General features: G+C 41.6%; 1 protein-coding gene across 1 annotated transcript in view; it reads right to left on the bottom strand.

Moving 5' to 3' along the window:
• Positions 1–330: 330 nt before the first annotated feature.
• The window catches only part of LOC104491744 (rap guanine nucleotide exchange factor 5-like), a gene marked incomplete at both ends in the record, with an annotated part of 36,762 nt that continues 17,355 nt past the window's right edge, over positions 331–19,737 (bottom strand). Inside the window, 2 exons of the mRNA XM_010134211.1 lie at positions 331–456; positions 5,402–5,478. Of these exons, the coding sequence (XP_010132513.1) occupies positions 331–456; positions 5,402–5,478 (203 nt within the window). The remainder of the gene's footprint in view (positions 457–5,401; positions 5,479–19,737) is intronic.

Here is a 19,737-nt window from a genome sequence, read left to right on the forward strand (position 1 = left end):
CATTATTTAAATACACCCTAAAATCAAGATGTTTCATAATCACGACAATTTGGTAGAAAGCATTCTGAAATCATCTGCTATTTCTTATGTTTGTAAGATATTAATAACAGTAACTGACAGTTAGTGACAATATAATAATTTAAGTGTGTTGACAATTACTGAGCTGAACGCACTTCAGAGAAATCTAAATGCCAGAGGAGAGCGGCTACAGCTCCATGACTAATGCGTGCCCTGGATTCTGACCACCAGCTTTGCTATTTCAGTTTTGTGACCTAAATCTCCCTCCCCTACCAGAAAGAAACCAAAAAACCCAAACAAGAAATGTCTTACTTGCTCTGCTTTCTCCGGTGTTTTTCTATCCGCCTGTAAAAACTGGCAGTTTTCTTTCGCCAGCTTCTGGACCAGCTCAATCCGTCCGATGTCATCTCTTCCCTGAAGCTTGCACAAAACCCCTGCCTTAAGGGTGGGGGAAAGAGCAAACAGATACTTAAATCCACAGTCCCAGGACATGACACCGCCACAAATTTCAACCTTAAAAGAAACACATCTGTTCTCTCATATTTGCAGTACTTCGGTGCCACTTGCTGAACACAAACAAGTCGCAGCTTCCTGGGAAACAACTGTAGAGGAGCTGAGGCACATCTGAATCTCCAAATGTATCTACTTGGGAGGAACGAAGGCAGGGCTAACTAAATCAACCGCTCCTCTGAGCGTGACTATCAGATACGCTGTGTTTTATTTGTTCCTGTCAGCTTGTTTCCTGTTACATAAGAGAAAAAGAGCAAGAGGTTAAAAACTCATGGGAAAGTTAGCCAGGAACAGCCCTGGAAAAAGAACGAAGTGCAACACAAGGCACTCCTAAAAATAACAGGCTACAGTTCCCTCTGATCCCACTCCAACCATTTTTCACGTATGCAAGCCTCAAGAGTTAAAAGACAGTTGTGCCATGTTTATTTATTCTGTAAATAACAAATCAATATCTTCTGACTTTGTTTATGGAGGAAAATGAGAATTGCTTTAAAAACTATTGATAGAACTGTATTTTAAAAATAATATTCTGACAGCTATTCAAGCTATGCTGATAGTTTCATCAAAACATTCAGCACCGCTCGTTTTATAAAAATGCCGTATATATATATATATATAAAGATGGATTCACGCTTGCACACAGGCATACTGGATCCATCACAAAGTTAGCTGATGAGGGCTATATCTTTTGCTGCAAAGCGAGTGGTTAATATCACTGTCCATGATTTGGGCATGGATGATACCTCTCCATAACCAATTATACCACATGACTTTTATTAGCCCAGATGCTTCCTGATGGGAACAGCATATGCCTTGGGAGGGCCACGCATGTGGCATTGCTATTGTATTGCTATATGACTATAAAGGCAATCTGCAAAAAAAACCTTTTTCCCCACTTCCTCCATCCTTTTCTCTCTACTATTCATCCTGAGTTTAACTGAATTGGTTTCTACTCCAAAATTCACAAAATATCTTATGAGTCAGGTCCAAAAGCCAGGGATGCTCTGACTGCTAACCTGTAGTGCCATGCAGGTTCCAGTCCTTTGGCCTCACGAAACTCCTGCCCGTGACAGCTGAAGGCATCAGAGTGCCCAGCCAAATCATCCTACAGTCTGCTGGTTTTTCCAAGGAAGGGAGAAGTGTGGGTTAAAGTTTCTTCAGCTGAGAAGGAAAACAAATCCCCTTTCTGAGTAAGTGCTTTAACGCTGACAGAAAAAAATTAGGTTCCACGACCAAGTCCAAAGAGTCATCCTTACTGAACTATTTGAAAGAAATTTTTACATGCCTACATTCCTCCAGTCTGGAGGAGGACACCTCCTCACAGGCCTGCATCAGGCACTTGTGCTCTGGAGAAGGGAAGAACTTCAGATACAGCCTGTGCTTTGCATGTCCTATGCTTGGTCCACAGTCTCCTGAGGACCAAGCTTTCCCATATAAGGAATCTACATATTGGTGTGAAGGTCAGAAATTCACCAAGAAAATAAGGAATTGCAACACCTAAGCTGAAGGTCCTTATGTTTTCTATGACATTAACTCCTTATGTCCTAAATCAAGTACTTGGGATTTACAAACCAGTTGTTACACATCATTATCACCTACAGATCAGGAGTGAGGCTGATTTTATCAAATGTGGAAGAATATAGTTGTTCAGACTCATTTAATCAATAGAGAAAGGTACTTAAGAATAGGACACTTTTTTACTCTACAGTAGCAATTCAAAAACAGTCCAACGAATTGTTTCCCAAAATTCTCCTTTTTCTCCAGTAATTTACACAGGGAACTTAGGTAATCATCACAGGCTTAGCTGAGTTCTGATGTCTGCACTTCACATCACTTTGATGGCTTGGAGACATCAGCTAGAGCCAAACCTGCTTATTTCATGGCTTTGGGTTGTTTCTAGCAGAGGGTGTAACATCTGTGCACTGTAATCCCCCCCGGCTTGTAGTCTAAGGACAACTCAGAGCATTATGGTCTGTTACGGCTTTGGGACTATAAAGATTTAGTCTCTCTGGATCTGGGATCTTAGTACTGTGGAGGTACTTTTCACAACTTCATGTGTGCCCAGACAAGTCAGACCATGACCTATAAGCGGCACAGATAGTTATGACTCCCTGTACTTCAAACGTCAGATGGACATCAGTGTTTACTCTGCCAAACAAATACATATTGATCTCCTGCGTATGAAGCAAAGCCTTATGATTAAACCCACTTACGTTAAGGTGAGGAAGGAGGACTAAAGTTTTCAGATAACAGTTGCCTTCAGTATGTTCAAATGGGAGAAAGCGGAAGAAATGTCCCAGAGAAAGACAACTTTTGACCACATGGGCCCTGCTCTTTCACCCCTTGCCCTCTGCCTGTGTACAGACAGAGCACGTTATTGCTTTCTGCATGGATGAGCACTCCAGGGAAGAAGTAACTCGGGCCCTTTAGCCCTGACACAAATACGGTCTGTATTCAAACTGGCAATTTGTTTAAAGAATCATATTGTCCTGTTTCAAATAACCACCAAGAAGAAATATTACATTTCCAAATGTCCCCTCCTCACCCAACTGTTCTTTAATTTAAAGAATTTCAGAGAAAGTGAAAAATGTATTTATTTTATTGGGTTTCCAGAGGATAAAAGGTCAACTAAAAAATTTCTGGGAGGGCTAAGATATTATCAAGTTAATTGCACATGCTTGGCTCTGTGAGTAAAAAATGCACTTGAAATACAAAAGGCCAAACATGTTTTTTTCATAATTAAGAAGAAAAACATGAATCCCTTATTTTTAATTCTGATGTCCTCAATAAATCCACTGTCTTTCCACTATAAATATTTCTGCTATATTCTTATAAGAAAGCATCCAGGTCAACTAGTTAATTAATTGGTGACAGGTTCTAAAAGCTGTTTGGGAATAGTCTCCTATTACTGGTCATTTTCACTTGTCAATATAAATTTAATTTTCAAGCAATACCTTTTGAAGCTGTTTGTCAGAAGAGCTTTACAAAAGGGTAAAGGCAAGCCACCCTATCTGCAAAGTGCAATTTTGATTTGTATTTTGTGCAGGCACTCACCCTCCAGAATCCCTCATGCCTAGGTGTTGGCGCTTAGTCCTCTAACTCATGTACACCAACAGAGATATAAGCACTAACTTATGTGAAGGTGGAAATCACAAAGTTGCATATTTTAACTGGCTTTTATTTAGTTAATGGTAAAAGAACATAGGAGCTTTATAGTAAGTACTACCATTCGTGGCACAAAATTACTATAATTAAAGGTGTTTATGTAATATTTGAAATGAAACAAAAAAATTTAATGGGAAGGAAAGTAAATCAGTCACTACTGAGGTTGGAAAAGCAAAGATGCTGACAACATATTTTCTATTTCAGCACATCCATTAGAAAATATTCCGTCTGTGAAGGCCATAAATGAATATGCCATCAGTGGCATGAAGATGAATTAAGACAGCCCTAAGCAGACAGGATGGGATTTTTTTTTTTACATTGTTTACATTGTTTACAGTATGTTTGGTTTTAAAAATCCATGTATTTAATTTTTTCCACACTTCTACCAGTTTTGTCAAACAACTCCAATATAAGTCAAGCCTACATCCCACAGAGTGGTCGTTAGAGCAGCCACCATACCCTTCAAGTCTGCTAATGGAAGAGGTTTGTGGTGGTTTGGTTTTTTTCAATGGCACCTCTGTCTCCTTCTTGTGAAAACAATATAATGGCGTCTGGTGAAAACAATGTAATTATCACAGGCTTCACCTTTGATCAACCTGAAGACTTAAAAACATATGCCATTGCCTCAAAAGATCATTTGTTTTGCTCCAATCACATACACGGTCTCACAAAAGTGAAAAAAACCCCAAACTGTTCACACCCATAAACCAAACTGTATTCAGTGTTTGCAGGATGGTGTTTTTATGGCCCTGACAAACAAACTGGAGCAGCAGGTGCTTTGATAACGCTCCTGCTCTCCTCCCAGCTGGGCACTTGAACACTTTTCTTAACTGCCCATTTAATAATTGTTTAATTTCAGATGTGTTTCAGATTCTTTCAAATTTTAGAAGCTGTTTTCCAACAAAATAAAAGCTGAGCAAGCGCTGTCATTCTCAGGTTTTTAGAGGGCAAGGTCTTAGGAGATAAATCAGAGACAGGAACTGCAAGTTGCACATGTAGGAACGAGAAAAGGTGGCAACTGGTGGGGAACATAAGATTTGCAAGAGGAATAGGAAAAAAAAAAGCCAAGACAGGGAGAAACTGATTTTAAATTAAAAGCAATAATCAGTACCAATACAACGAGCAATATAGTTAGACTTGCACAGTTTGAATGCATGAACTGAATGATTGAATGAACTGGAGATTAATCCAAAAAGATTCACAGAATTAAAAAGGGTAAGCAATTCCACAGTAAAATACTCTAAAAGGCAATTAAGTTTCTTCTGAGCAATATCTCGGTTGTAAATGAGGGCAGTTAAGGAAGGAAAGAAAAAGACTGTTGCTTACACTCGAGTGACTAATAAGTATCCTCATTTCATTGCATGTCTACTTACAGTGATTAAAATTCAATCAAAATGTCACATGCCCTTGCCTCCTAAAACACATCTCATTTTATTTTCACATCTGGTATATGCTATGTATATTATCTAAAAAGGGCAGAGATAGCTGAAGAATGCTGTCTGATTGCAACATCATGGGATTAATTCCCAGAGTAATCATCAATCTTATTCTAAGTAGTCACATAAGACAAGATCCAGCAGACCTTCTTCCTACGGGCTCCCTGCACAGAATATCAAGGAAAATCCATTTCCGAGAACTACTGAAAGTAGATCCTTCAACTTGCAGATCTGAAAAAGTTCTCAAGACACCATTAATCTTACGCATTTACCTGAGCATCAGAGGTATCCTTGAGCTCTTCTAGTCCTCTTATTTCTTGACTGCTGTTTTCTTCATTTTGATGAATTGCTAAAATAAGAAAGAGGGAATGTCTTGGAAGCAGGCAGGTTTAAACCAGAAGCAGCAGCAAAGCAGCATGGCCCAGTTTAGATCAAATAAAATGACCATTCAAGAAACCTCACTCCAGGTTTAGCTTTCTAGTTAACTCTTTGAGTGGTTTTGGACAAATCGTAGGAAGTATACCTTATTGGCTTTGGACAAATCCTAAACAAGGTATACCTTATTTTTCCCAGGTAGTAAACTGAAGTACTAAATAGTTATATTCTTGCTACTGTTCATCCTGATAAAATGGTGGCATTTAAGGAAACTCCACTTTTCCATACAAGACCTGATGACTCAGACATTCCTTCATTTTCATTATACTGCAGAAGGTTAATTGAAACTAAGCAAAATAAGCAGATTTATCCAAACACCAGTACTATCCATGGAAGTCATCTCCAGAAATAAATGGTAGCAGGAGATGATCTGTTGAAGGTTATTCTCTCCCAGCACAGTAAGAAAAACCAGTAAGTTAGCTCAATTAACATTGCATAACACCAGCAAGCTTTGCCAGATTTAAAAAAAAAAAAAAGAAAAGTTTGGGATCAACCATGTAAGCTCTGGACAGGTGGAAACTAGAGTTATCAGTTTACCTAGCTAGATTTTGAAGGGACACATCAGACTTCTGTATTGCAAACAGCTATATCTATAGTTAGTTTTACTAGCTGTAGCCCAAGATACTCTTCCAGTCAACACACCCACCTGCCATATTTTAGTGGGACACTAAGCCCTCAGCCATTCTGAAATGCGACACATGGCAGGTTAGCAGAGTTGCACCCGATGAAATACATGAGAAGTGACTTTACTTTACACTGTACTCATTTACTTACAAGCACCATACTCAGATATCATCATTCTTATGTACACATCAAACGTAGCCATAGCAGTTGTGACAACAAAAGTGTCCTTGAAGTGGCAGAACTGGCAAATCCATTTCCTGAAAAATGCCAAGCTCATGGCTTTGACAGATGGGCAGCTTGTGTGCTTCTCCTGTCCACCTCCTCTCTTCTTCACCTCTAGGTGCCTGAGCTGGTTGGCAGGCTGTATACAAGCAGCCACAGCCCACAGCACAGCACTTTCAGACAGGGATCACGAGTCCTGTTTTTCCTTAAAACTATGTCTGTGAACTGAGGCAGCTCAAGATTTCATTGATGAACAGATCAGCTGCAGAGGTACCAGCACTACCTTCACTAGCCACCCTCAGCTAAGCTCTCCTCAACCCTCAGCCTGAATCTTTAGACACACAACCAGGTTACCATGATGGAGCTAATACACGTAACCTGAGCCATGACGTCTGGCTTGATGTGTCTTAGTGGGTGCTCTGGGTCTGCTGCAGACAAAAAGCAGCCTAACCTTTAAGCAGCATCCAGCAACCTAAAAGAAAAGTAACTTTAGACTGTTCTTGGCCTCTAAAATAAAGCATATGGATTTATTTTCTTTTTATTGCAGGATTTTTGCTGATATTGCTATGTCATACAGGGTATAATTCTTCTTTCTTCCCCCATAGTTATGCTATTAAAAAATAAGTTGTTATAAAGGGGGGTGGGGTGGAAATAATTCTGTCAATACAGTTTATTCCATTCAGGGATCTTTTTAAACCCATTATCAAAGGAAAACAGAGGTCTGGTATAAATCTTCCCTAGTGGGTTTGCTGATGTCACTTAACCAGCCGATCTCCAAAATTCAAGGTGAATACTGAAAACACAGACAGCATCGATCCATAGCTATAACAGAAAGCATTTATAATGGGGGTTATCTCCCAGCAGCCCTCCAAGCTAGGCAAAAATCAAACGTGCTTGGGAGATTGCAGCATATCTCTGACCTAGGTTGGAAAAGTAACAACCCAACAAAGCTGTAACTAGAGTGATAGCCCCAACAGTCCTGTGTGGCCCCTGCTTCCTAATGCAGATCAGGGTTTCCCAAGGCAACCATCCAGCCAGGCTGGGGGGCTCAGTGCAGTCTCTTCCCTTGTAACCCACCTCCCAGGCTTCCTTCGCAAGAGCTGCCTCATCCTCTTGCGCGCTCCCACACGTGCATGACCCCACTCTACCCGCTGCTGCTCGAGACACAGAGCATTCAGGACATTCATTTGCCCAAACAGCAAGTCAGAACAGCAAGCATGAGCCAGGATCACTGCAATGCCAGAAGGCATTAACAAATGCTAAAAAATAGTTGTTTCAGCAAACTGCTTAAGGCTGTGGCTGCATTAGCACAAACACATTTCCCCACCTCTCCTTTCAGTTTTCTGCTTTCTCCTAAAATCAATTTGCTATAGGCACTGATGAGCAAAATATCCCCTGGGATGCTGGCTATTAATCACAGCATTTAAAGGAGTGGCACCTTGCTAGTAACAAGACCACAGGTCCAGGTTTAAGTGATTTACATTGATCCAACCAGCTTTTCTGACAAGCCTGTGCTCCACAAACAGCTGTGCCTAGGGAAAAGGTTAGGGGCTGCCAACCAGCTCCCTGTTACCAACCTCTGTTATGAGTGTCCCCTTCCCTGACCAGTGCCAGGGCAAGCACCCCAGAGCATCTTCAAGCAAAGCACACAGGTGGACCTTTGAGGAGCAGCACGCTATTGCTAACCCGGCTGGGCTGGCAGATGAGCAAGTGTGTGGCCAGAGAGCTACTGACAAGCAGCAAACACTCAGAGCTGAGGGCAGTAATGTCTTTTACCTGACTTGAAGGGAAAGCAAAAGAGGGTGTATGTCCACAACCCCAACTGATACAGGTATCCTTGGGCATTGAATAATTTTAGCATGAACAATTTTAAAGATGATGAGAAAATTACCTTGGTTTAGATGTAACCTAAAAGAACAGTTTTAAAAAAAAAACAAAACAAAGCTGGTTTTATCAGCAGTTTCACAACTCTAAAAAAGCTGAAAAAGTTCATAATCCAAACCCAGCTCTCCTTGGCTTCAGTGCTGTTTAGACTGTGTAAGGAATGTAGAAAAGAACCAGTAAATATTTTCTTAAATGGAAAAAAAGAAATCTCAGACCTCACACTGCTGTTCTCGCAGCCCTCTTGGGAGAGAGAGAGCAGTCAGACTTTTTCATGAAGTTTCCATCACAAACTTGATTTTTGTGTCCCTGCTGCCTCCTATCCAGACCCATAAGAACCAGCCACAATTGAACCATTTAACTACACCCAGGGAGCAATACTTGAGGAATCATACCATCTCATACTTTTTTTCTCCATCACAAGCTCATAGTCCCTTGAAGGGGGGCTGAAGTAAACACACAAATGAATAACAACCTTTAATTATATTTTGTTTCTGTATGAAAAGGTTACATGTTTTGTCTACAAAATACAGAAAACCCCATGAATTTCTTAAAATATTCCAATGTATTCAGAAATTATGTTATCATCACACACACATAAGCAAGCAATTGCTGTACTTCTATAGACAGCATGCCTCTTGACACCATATCAACTCACATACACCCCTTGAATTTGTCCAGGCACTGCCTTCATGGACTCTTGTGCACGCAATACAAGTTCTGTCATAAAATGTAAGAATTAAGGATAATTTTCCACTTACTGCTAGCTGGATGTTTATTTTTTTAATAAAAAGTCTTCAACCATAGGAAAAGTGAGCAGAAGGTTAGGGTGTGGTGGGAAAGTGTTTCCCAGGCAGGTGTTGATTCTGGGACAGTTCCCTAAAACTGTAACATGTACATACAAAAAAGTTGTGAACATCGGAGGTAAGCCAAACCCTTCCTTCTCTGCCAGCATAAAGCCAGCTTTGCTCCCAGCACCTCTGACAGAGAGCAGCAACACCAGAGAATGGCAAAGGTGGTTTACCCTGATCGGTATATCTCTGTTTAATGTTATGTTTGGGCTCAGGTTTGAGATCAGAGACAGGAAAAAAATTCAAACATACAGAGAGTGACCAATTCCCTTTTCTACCACCAGCATTCCTCCTCCTTCGGAGGAGAGGTCACCATCAAAGAAGATGTTAACACCAACAAAAAGATGTTAAATGAGCATTAGCTTACTAATGTGCAGTTCAAATGTGTCCATTTGCAAATAAGCCTAGGGAATTCAGGACGTTGATTTTTCATGGTTGCTTAAGGATCACAAGGGTCACCACCTGATCTGAGCTCCTTGTGTCCCCAAGGACCAGAGCTGAGATTTTGCTAGCAGATTCTTTTATCAACTAATTATGGAACAGAGAACTTTTCTGGGAGAGCGTCTTGTCCTTTAGTAATCCCATTTCAGCTCACCAAATCATCAGAAAATATAACAAAGAAATAAGAAACAAAAGTAAATTATTTTGTATTAGCTACCTCAGCAGAATCAGCCATCACACACAAAGGGGTACAAAGGCAAACGGAACGTTACCACTGCTCACACTGGGCTCACTGAGCACATCCTTTGTGTCACCATTACCGACAGCATTACCCTCCTTTTACTGCCACAGTACAAAGTTTAAGGTAGATTTAAGACATTGGAAGGGATTTTTCTTCCTTGGAAGCATAAAGCATTACAGGCACGCTAAAGGGCTCACCTTGGCTAGACAGACTGGCATGCAGTGAGGGCCACAAGAGCCACCTGCAGCACTATGGGCCTTCTCCTGCCTATGGAATAATCCTGCCAAGGATGCCAGGGTTAGCCTCGGAGCAGTTCTCAATCACTGTTCTGCTGTATGACCCCAAACTTGATGGTAAATTAATTATGTTTGATTTTTAAAAGTCACATAATACAATAGACATGATTTCACTTTAAGATTTCACTTTAACATTTCATCTTATTCAACATAGCAGAATCTTTTACCCAACTAAAAGTGGAAAGGACAGTTAAAAAAATAAAATAATTCACATATAAACCAACTCCTGGAACCCGCAGCGTTGCAGTCTTCCCAGAGACTTTGCTGCATTGTGCTTTCTTCCTTTCCTGTAAATGAAGTTTCTTCTTTCTACCCCTTCTGGCTGCAAAGATAACCTTCACAACACAAACTAAGGCACTAGCGTCATTCTGCTGCTGCAGCCAGACAGACTGGAACAATAACACCAGCAGAGGTGTGAACTTCCTCCCTTTGGCTTAATAGGGTGTTAACTTTGAACGCTAATTATTTAAATGCTTAAGAGTGGACTGCCATCATAGTTAACCATTGTGCTGCTGTACAGCAGGCAGGGACATCTGTCACTAACTCTCTGTGGCACCCGCATGGCCATTTCAGGACAGCAAGCTAGCTTAGCTGCCCATCACTGCTGGCTGTCCCACACCTCCTGTGCTCACTATTCCCTCTCTGTACTACCGCAAAGCACTTGGGGTTTGTGGGCTGGCGAAGGATTACTTTCAACTTGGCTCGGTTTGATGACCCGGTTGAGAACAGACTACCCAGGCAGTGTGGGGGACAGGGCACCCTGCAAGCTGGCATTGCTTGCTGCCAGACCCCTTGTGCCACACAATCCCAGCTTCAGTCTTTGAGCTTGCTGTAAAGTCCAGCTATGGGACCAGTATTGCCTGCATTTTGCGGGTGGGGAGTGCATAAACGCTGGCCTTGGCTGGCGTGCAGTTTACCTCTGCACTGCTGTAGGCTGCTCCCAAGACTGAACTAGTGTGTACGTTGCACACCCTCAGGTATAGCCTTGGGAGCAGACCTAGCCTGTGGGATCCCAGCTGCACCAATCCTGCCAGACTCAGTGGCTGGATGAGGACTTCACTGCCCCACAGCTGCTTCAGAGGCAGCTCTGCTCACTTTATGAAGCTCGATCACCCTTTCGGCTACAACTTTCATGCTTTCAGTGATGTTCCTTCATTTCAAATGAGGGCGTTCATTTATTATTTAGTGGTGTTCTTTAACCTGCTAACAACCTAAAGCATCAAACCACTCTGCCCTTTGTAAGGTTACAATCCTTTCAGAACTGTGTGATCAATATTCATATATGCATCTCTTTTCCAGACAGCAAGCAAAAGGCACCCACACGCCCTTTACAGATAGGAGACACACACAGCCTTGGAAGTGGTAAAGAGCCTACTTCTCAATGGAAGAACTCTGACAAAACAACTTTCACTGTCTCATCCCTGCTGGATGGTTATAGCCTGTTTTTCTGCCCCTGTCAAACCATCACTGTTGGAAAGACCTCAGGAATCCGCAAGAATATTCCCAGGGGAAGGCTCCAGGGCTTTGAATTGCCAGCAGCCTTCACCAGTTGATTTATCGTCAGCTGCTGGGAAGCTCACAACTTCTAGCATTCTTCTTACATTGCAATTTTTTTGAGAGGAATGTTTCTTTTCTGTTTGTTTTCATTTGTTGGGGTTTTTTTCCCCCACAAAGTAAGTTGCTAGCAGGAAGCTTTTCAGAAACAAACAGAAAACAAAACAAAACAAAACATTTTTTTAAAAAAATCACATAATTCCAAGCTAATTTCATGATTTTTGAAAACTTTGTTATTTTGAACAATGGAGCTTGCAGTATCCCCTGTTGTTCTTTGTGGAGGGTATACAGCGAGGTCTAGGGAGCCTGGTTACTATGGCAGCTCTGAGCTGTGTTATAATGTTTGCTGATGCTTATTAATTTATCAGAGTGGAAAAAATTGAATAGCTTATACTGATACTACTGAGGAAGCAAAAAGCTGGATCCTCTAGGTTACATAAGGTACTAGCACTGAGTGGTAGAAAGGAAGATGAGCAGCAAGTAAATGTTTTACAAACCTCACATTTGGGGATCATCTTAAGACAGACCAGGTCCTCACACATACTCCTGTATTTTGTAAGCCCTATTTGGCAAATTAAATGGGGAGAACAAAAAAAAAAAGCAAAGAAAAAAAAGCTGCATATAAAAGACAGCAATAGTCCCTGGAATAAAACCCTTCGAGAACGGATTCCTTATTTACCATGGAACTGTAATCCTTTCTCAGAAAATGCTAAAACCAGAATGCTTTTTAAGCTCATCCTTAACATTTCCTTTTATTAGCAATACAAAAATTGCCTTTCAGCTTTCTCATTCATTCCCACTATTTCTGCATATATATATGCAAATTCTTGTACAGATTTCCCTTCACTGAGTACACTACATATCTCTGAAACAGTTGGCAGGCTCCTGGGGGGGTGTTGCCCAGACAGCTGTGCAATCAGCTGAGTAAATCAGCTAATTAAAAAAACAAAGAAAATCCAAAAATTATTAAAGACAGACTCCTGCTTACAGCATTGTTCAGCACTTCTGTATCTAAAAAAGCACAGCAAGCATGGGATGGAATAAAGGTGCTCGCAAATCGGGGAATGAACTATTGCACAAGAGACGATGCCATTTTCCCTCAAACACTAATTTGGGATTCATGATATTTATGCTTTGCAGTTTAAATCAATTTAATATAAATTACTCCAGCATTTTATTTCTTTTTAAAATGAAAAAAGCATGAAGTGTAACGTTGGTTTCATAACTGATTTCTGTATGTAAAAAGTGCTCATTAACTTCTGCTTGACCTTAGGTGTAGAACCAATATTGAATTTGCACAGAGGGTACTCATTATGCTGGTCTAGTTTCCACACAGAAAAATAAGTTCCCAAGGGTCCTAGGGCTGCAAGGCATTTCTCAGATCTCAAAGAGGAAACAGGACTCCTGAAAATGATGCAAAAACATTTCCTCTCATTGCAAAGTTTATCAAAAGGCACAGATAACAGCAAGGGTAGTAATCTGCAACCTAAACAGAGCAAAGCCAGTGTGGTAAGAAAGGAAGCTGGCAGATAAAGATTTGGTCCTGCTGATCCACACGTCATTAAAGCTCTGTTCTTTTCCACTGCATCTGAATGACCACAGGAAGGACAAACCTCAGTTTAAAGGAGACCCAGGCCCACCTACGTTATGTAGCCATTATAAATTAAAACATGAGTCTACCAACGAAAGCCACCAATATTACCCAACTGAGTCGGATTATGGCCAGGAGCCTTTGCTGCTATTCTATTCACATTATCGTATGACTGGTTTTGTTACGAAGTTCTGTTTATTGTACTTATCAGAACTGAAGCCTTTCATCTGTGTTTGAAGGCTCGTATTTTACCCAAGGTGGTGGAGCATTAGAAGAACAGAATTTGTCAAACACCTCTGGCTAAACATGGGAGGCATTTTTTAGTAGATCATCAACAACTGTTGATTCGTGTGGCCTGGGGAAGTTTGGTTTTTCAATGCCTGGCGCTTTGTGATACACACAAAAGAAAAGTCACATTTTACACCCACTTTATGAACATACAGAATCATATCATTTTTTATCAAGGAGAAAAATAAGTGGAAAACAAGTTACAAACACTGTACTACATGATTACTACACGAAGGGACAAAAGCAGTGTTCTTTGTAGCAATAACAACTCAAGGAAAACCACTCGATGGCTGAATGCAGAAAGCTTTCACTTTACCCAGAGTTTTTAGACATTCATTCTCAAGTGCACAGTATTTAAATTTTTTAAAATTTAGTGGCAGTGAATGTATCTATAGCAGTGTTGCCTGAAACGAGATGTTGGAAGGGTGGAGAACAGTCCATTTCATGATCAGCAGGCACAGGGAGAATGATTGCTGGGAACCGATCCGACAAGGAGGTGCAAGTGAGCAGGCTGGTGCAAAGTGAAACACTGCTCTCTAGTCCACGGAAACATCCTCCAGGCATGGCCAGGAAAGGAATGGGAAACAAAAAGGACTCTGAATAAATAAACTCTGTGAACTGTCTGTAAATGCCTATCCCTAAGCACTAGAAACAAAACATTCACCTGGGAATTGTTTGTTTTTTTTTTCACAATTGCTGTCTTTCTGACCTTACAGCACGATCCCTTTTTGCGTATGTGCAGAACATCTGTCACCTACAGCACCTAATGCATTGTTCATTTATTCTATGTGAGTGCCCTATAGATCACACAGAAGTTCTATGCGCCCTATGCTCGAAGTTCAGCAACAACTGCAACAACCAGACCATAAGCTGCCAAAATTCCTCTCAGCATAATTCCCACTACAGAGCTCTTTGGAGCCCTTTTCCTTCTTCTTTCCAAGGCTGAGAGTTCATTCTGCTTTACCTCAGCTGTTGAACACATAAAGGCCGGTGAGCACGACTCTATAGTCTGTTCACTGATGTCGTCCAGGGCACTTCCCAGGCCCAGCATTGCCCAGGGTGGGCACAAAGCAGCTGGTCACTGATTAAGCCACAGCACAGTGCAGCTGTGTGTGTGTGTCAGGTACAATGTTCCTGACCAGCCAACACAGTGAGCACCACTCCCCAGGGCTAGAAGGGGTCTGACCCTATCCTTTAGAGGCTCCGCTGGTTTCTTGGTATGCCTGATCTCAGCAGTAATGGAAGAATCCCATGGGATGCAATGAGGCATCAGACCCTAGTGGTGGGTATTTCCTTCAATAAGGCATAAAATGTCTTAAAAGGACAACTTAAAGAAGCCAACATGATTACCTCCCCCACTTCAAGGCATGAAATTCTTTGAGTACAATGTAACTTTTAAGATATTCCTAGCTATGTTCCTAGCAACTTTTATTTTGAACCACATTGCAGGAGGAAGAAGAAAAGTAAAGATAGTTATGGAGACCTACCAGAAGCACGACACTCCTGCACCTTTACTTTGAGTGGCTGTTTCTCTAGGATAAATACTATTAGTAACACTTGCAGAACTCTCATTCCACACATTTTGCTAAACTCAACCCTTGCGTTAAAGAAGTCAATGTCTGGAGGAATTGAAAGTTGTAATGAAATACGGTCTTACTTAAAGCAAGTAAATAAACCCACTGAAAAGAGACATAGGGGGACATAGAAAAGCTGTAAGAGCCTATTGATATTAACCTTTTCCCACCCTTCAAAATGTCTCAATTTTTCCACAAGGGAAAACGCACATCTCTCCAGCACATGACTGCCACTTTATTCTGTAAACAGGAGCAAGTTTTTTCATTCCTCTTTATACCCTTTTTCAGTGGCATAAAATAAGTGATAATAAACTGCACATTTTACACCAGAAATATTGCATATCTCTTTATTTACTAAACCTGTAAATTCAAGGGGTACATAATATGTTTGGGATTTAAACTCAATACTGAACTGCTCCATTCTTGAATAACCTTTGATCATGTATATGTAACCTCATTTTTCAAGTATGTGTACAAATCTATTTCAAATTTATAATGATTTCCATTGTCTATATAACAACTCTGTTCTACAAGTAAATAAAACTAATGATATATCGTAGGACATTTATATAGCATCAAATGATGAAGTTTTTGCTAATTATTGTGGACTAAAGTTACCAAGAAGACTCACAAGGATCTGTGCTACTTGGGAAAAAGGGCTAAATGGTAAAGATATAGTTTCCTGTTTTAACTAAGCTGATAAACAGCTTAATGCTGCCAAAAGGGTCTTACTGAGTTCCTTCCCACATCCCTCCACCTCTCCACCCTGATAAGAAGCTGCACCCCTCACTTTGTGCCAGCTCCAGCACAGGCTGCTGCAATACTGCAGGCTGCTCTGGCTGCCCCATCTCAAAAATCATATAATAGATGTGGCAAAAATTATCAGATTAATAGATTTGGTATGAGGAATGGCTAGCAATTTAGCCTGGAAAGGGGACAACTCACAGGGGTATGACAGAGGTGCAAAAAATCCTGAATAGTATGATGATGAAACGGGAATGAATGGATTATTCACCACCTTCCGTCACCAAAGAGCTGTACTGCAACAGTGAGGGTCATGGGGAATGTGTTTAAAACAAACAAGAAAAAATATGTTTTCACATACCACACACACAAACTGTGGGACTTGCTGTCACAAGACATGATGGAGTTCAGGACTATAAGCAGGCCCAAAAAAACCATTTTGATGAATTAATGGAGAAAGGGTCCACCAAGGGCTACCTAACGCAACAGTGTGGGTACAGAAAAATCCCTCTAGCACAGACTCATATGTGCTGAGTACACACATCAGAAAAAGGACTGTTTGTACTCGCTCTGTTTCTGTACTCTGAGCATCCCCTACTCATCACTCATGGTAGGGTTTGACCTGGATGGACTTTTAACCTGACCCAGCCTGGCTGTTCTCATGTTTTTAACCAGGCTGACATTGCCTGGAGTGTGTTTGAGTCAAGTCACGCAGACAGCTCTGACAGCATTCTGTAGGGGTGGTGCAGTGGCTGGAAAAAGGAATAGCTGTTCACAGCTTGCTTTTCATTCATGTCAGCAAAGCTCAAGCCCCAGTGACTGCTTCACATTTAATCGTCTGCCCTAAACCAAAAATACTAAGCAAATCACATAGGCAGTTAAGTCCTGACAGAAGCAATACAAAAGAAAAGGAGAAGGGTGCGTATGCATGCAAGTATGTCAGAATAGGGTGGAGGTAATCCAGAAGATCTCAAATATAAAGTTACTACTTTGCAAAAATAATATTATTATAAATAAAATGTAAATGACTCATTAAAAAAATCTATAAAGCTTGTCAATTTAAGAATGGCATAACTAAAATGTATCTAACTCTGTTGTGGAAATCTGAATATAATTCTTAAGAGGAAGCAAAAACACACAAGTGCTAGGGCTCTTGTGGCTGGCCTGCCCTTTTCACATTGAGGGGGGCATAACTAAAATGTATCTAACTCTGTTGTGGAAATCTGAATATAATTCTTAAGAGGAAGCAAAAACACACAAGTGCTAGGGCTCTTGTGGCTGCCCTGCCCTTTACACTGTGAGGGAGAAGCACTCACAGCCCTGCTACTGCTCCTGCTTTGCCTGGGGAGAAGATGCAGCCACCCTCTTCCTACCTCATTGCTACTCTGTCAGCTATTATCTTAATTAGCCCTTGTATTCAGAAACCCAAGGACCACAGCCATTCTCTTACTAATGGCCCTCTGCATGAATAAAGTTATAGAAATTCCTTTAGATATAACATTAAAGAAATTTGCTGGGTGATGCCATGGGGTGCAGCAAGGTTCATGCACAGAAATGCAAGGCATCTTGTTTGGGAATGGGATTAACGCTGGTTCAGAGCATCTACCTGGCAGCTTTTGATCAGTTCAGATGCACCTGTGTAAGTACACCACTGGCTAAAGCCTCCAGCCTTAGCCTATTTGCTGCTTTTTATCCTTGTTTGAGCCACCATCATCACGGCTTGGTTTCGCGAACGAAGATCTGGGAAGGGCTTTTCCCACGCTCACTGCAAGCGATCAGTGCACCCTTCGGGCCTGTGTGGTGGATTTTTTAGGTGAGGCGCAGCGTGCGCGGAACTGGCTCCACCCTTTACACCTGAGGTTCATCTGCCAGGACCTAGCAAGCTTGGATGGTGACAGCGAAATCATCAGGTCGTAGGTTTGGTTAGTGTCCTTCTCTTAGATGATGGATGCCTTACAAGGCTAAACGAGCTCCATCTGCCTGGGTTTGCAGTCAGAGTTGTCCTCCTAGGATGGCTGCCCGAAGGCTAGTGAGCCCATCCTGCCCGTGGACACACTTTGTCTGACCCTTCAGCCGAGACCTGTCTGGCCTGGGAGACCCCACCGGAGGCACATGCCAACACCAGCACAGCTCTCAACCTCACAAGGGCACACAAGCTCTTTCCCCACGGCAAGGGGGTGCCCGTGAAAGAGTCACTGCTCTACCTCCAGACATCACAGACCCGGGCACGGGGCGGCCGGGGCCTGTCAAGAACAGGAGTCCTGGAGGGATGAGCTACCACATCTAACACATAAGAAGCATGTCATGAGCCATGACAAAAAAAAACGGATATAAACAGCAGCCTTCGTAGACCTTCAGATGAGAGGCTGCATTTCTGTTACGTTTTAGCACATTTGGGGAAGCCATCGAAGCCAGCAAGGTATAAATAAACACAATGATTCTAATGTCAAGTGCCTACAATTAGAAACAAAGCTTTCTTCTGCTCCAGTTACTTGCTTCCCCCAAACGTTTTTACCCAACCAAGGAAGACAGAATTTAATCTATTTATTTCTAAGGTTAAGCAAGAACAATTTTGATGCATTTTTATAAGCCACGGAGAAGCACACAAGCTCATTGCCCCCTCTTAGGTGACCTTTATCATGAGAGCTTTATTCTAATAAAATATAGATGTGCTTTCTAGTCAACAGTGTTACTGAGGTCCATCAAAGCTTCAGGATTACAGTCATTAATTTTACTCTTATTTTAGTTTTATTTGCAAAGAAGCTAAAAACACTGAGATCCCTCCGCATGAAGGCTCTCAAGGCTTACCCCTTGCTATCGGGAGTGGTATACTTCTACATCAGTGGTACACATATGAAATAGGAAAATGGATTTTCTTTCTGCGGTGCAACGTTTTTCATTTTTCAGGTTCTGCATTTTTCCTTCAGCCATCTCTCAGTTTGAAGTGTTTCTCCTCTTCTTCCACCCCACAATAAAACAGAAGAACACTTCTTGGGGAAATGCATACTCCCCCACAACCTACTAACATTTTATTTTCTGTTACTTGACATTTTCCATCAAGTCAGATCCTGTACTAGTGAGAATTTGATACTCTGCCCTACCCCACAACAGGCTCAGGTCTCTGCTGTGGTTTTCGAAAGATTTTGTCAGTCGATACAGTGTCTAAATCTCTGAAACAGCCATTCCGGCCCAAGAACTGAAATAGTTGTAATTACTACTTCTCATATACATATAATAGGTAGCAAACCCAAGCTTTGGTCGAACAAAAATAAACTGTTTGACCCAGGTATCCAAAGGCAATGTTTATCCCCCTCCAAGCATAGCAAACCTTCCTAGTTAGACCCTTGTCACCTCTTGCAGAGAGAACTGTGGTGTTTGCGTGCTTGTATAGCACCTTCCCTGCAATGTAACTCAGTGATTACTACAACAGCTCTAGACAAGTAATACGAAAGCTTTAATCACCCAGTTTTTCTAGTACAGTTAAATCACTGTGAAGTGCCTCTCTAAGGCCAGAGGTATATCCAGAAATTATTCGGGAACAAATTACACAGTCCTTGCATTAAGCAAAAATAGCACTAACCAGTTACCTAGAGGAAATATTTTGAAGCACTGTAATTTAAAAACCACCAAACCATCAGAAAGAGTATGGGAACTTCTGCACAAGGGCTTTGGTTTTTGAGAGTTGCCCATCTCTAGGAAAGCTTTTGATTAATGAACCAATTACCCATTGCATGCAGGTTCCAGCCAGCAGCTTAGGCCCATCCCCACTCATGAATCCCAGAGCGGGTGAGCCGGGCGCCCACGCCATTCACACCAGCCTGGAAGCCACCCAAGGTAGTTGGCCCGATAGCCATGTTCCACTCTTT

The sequence above is a fragment of the Buceros rhinoceros genome, unplaced genomic scaffold (assembly GCF_000710305.1).
Source record: "Buceros rhinoceros silvestris isolate BGI_N320 unplaced genomic scaffold, ASM71030v1 scaffold15534, whole genome shotgun sequence".
NCBI lineage: Eukaryota > Metazoa > Chordata > Aves > Bucerotiformes > Bucerotidae > Buceros > Buceros rhinoceros.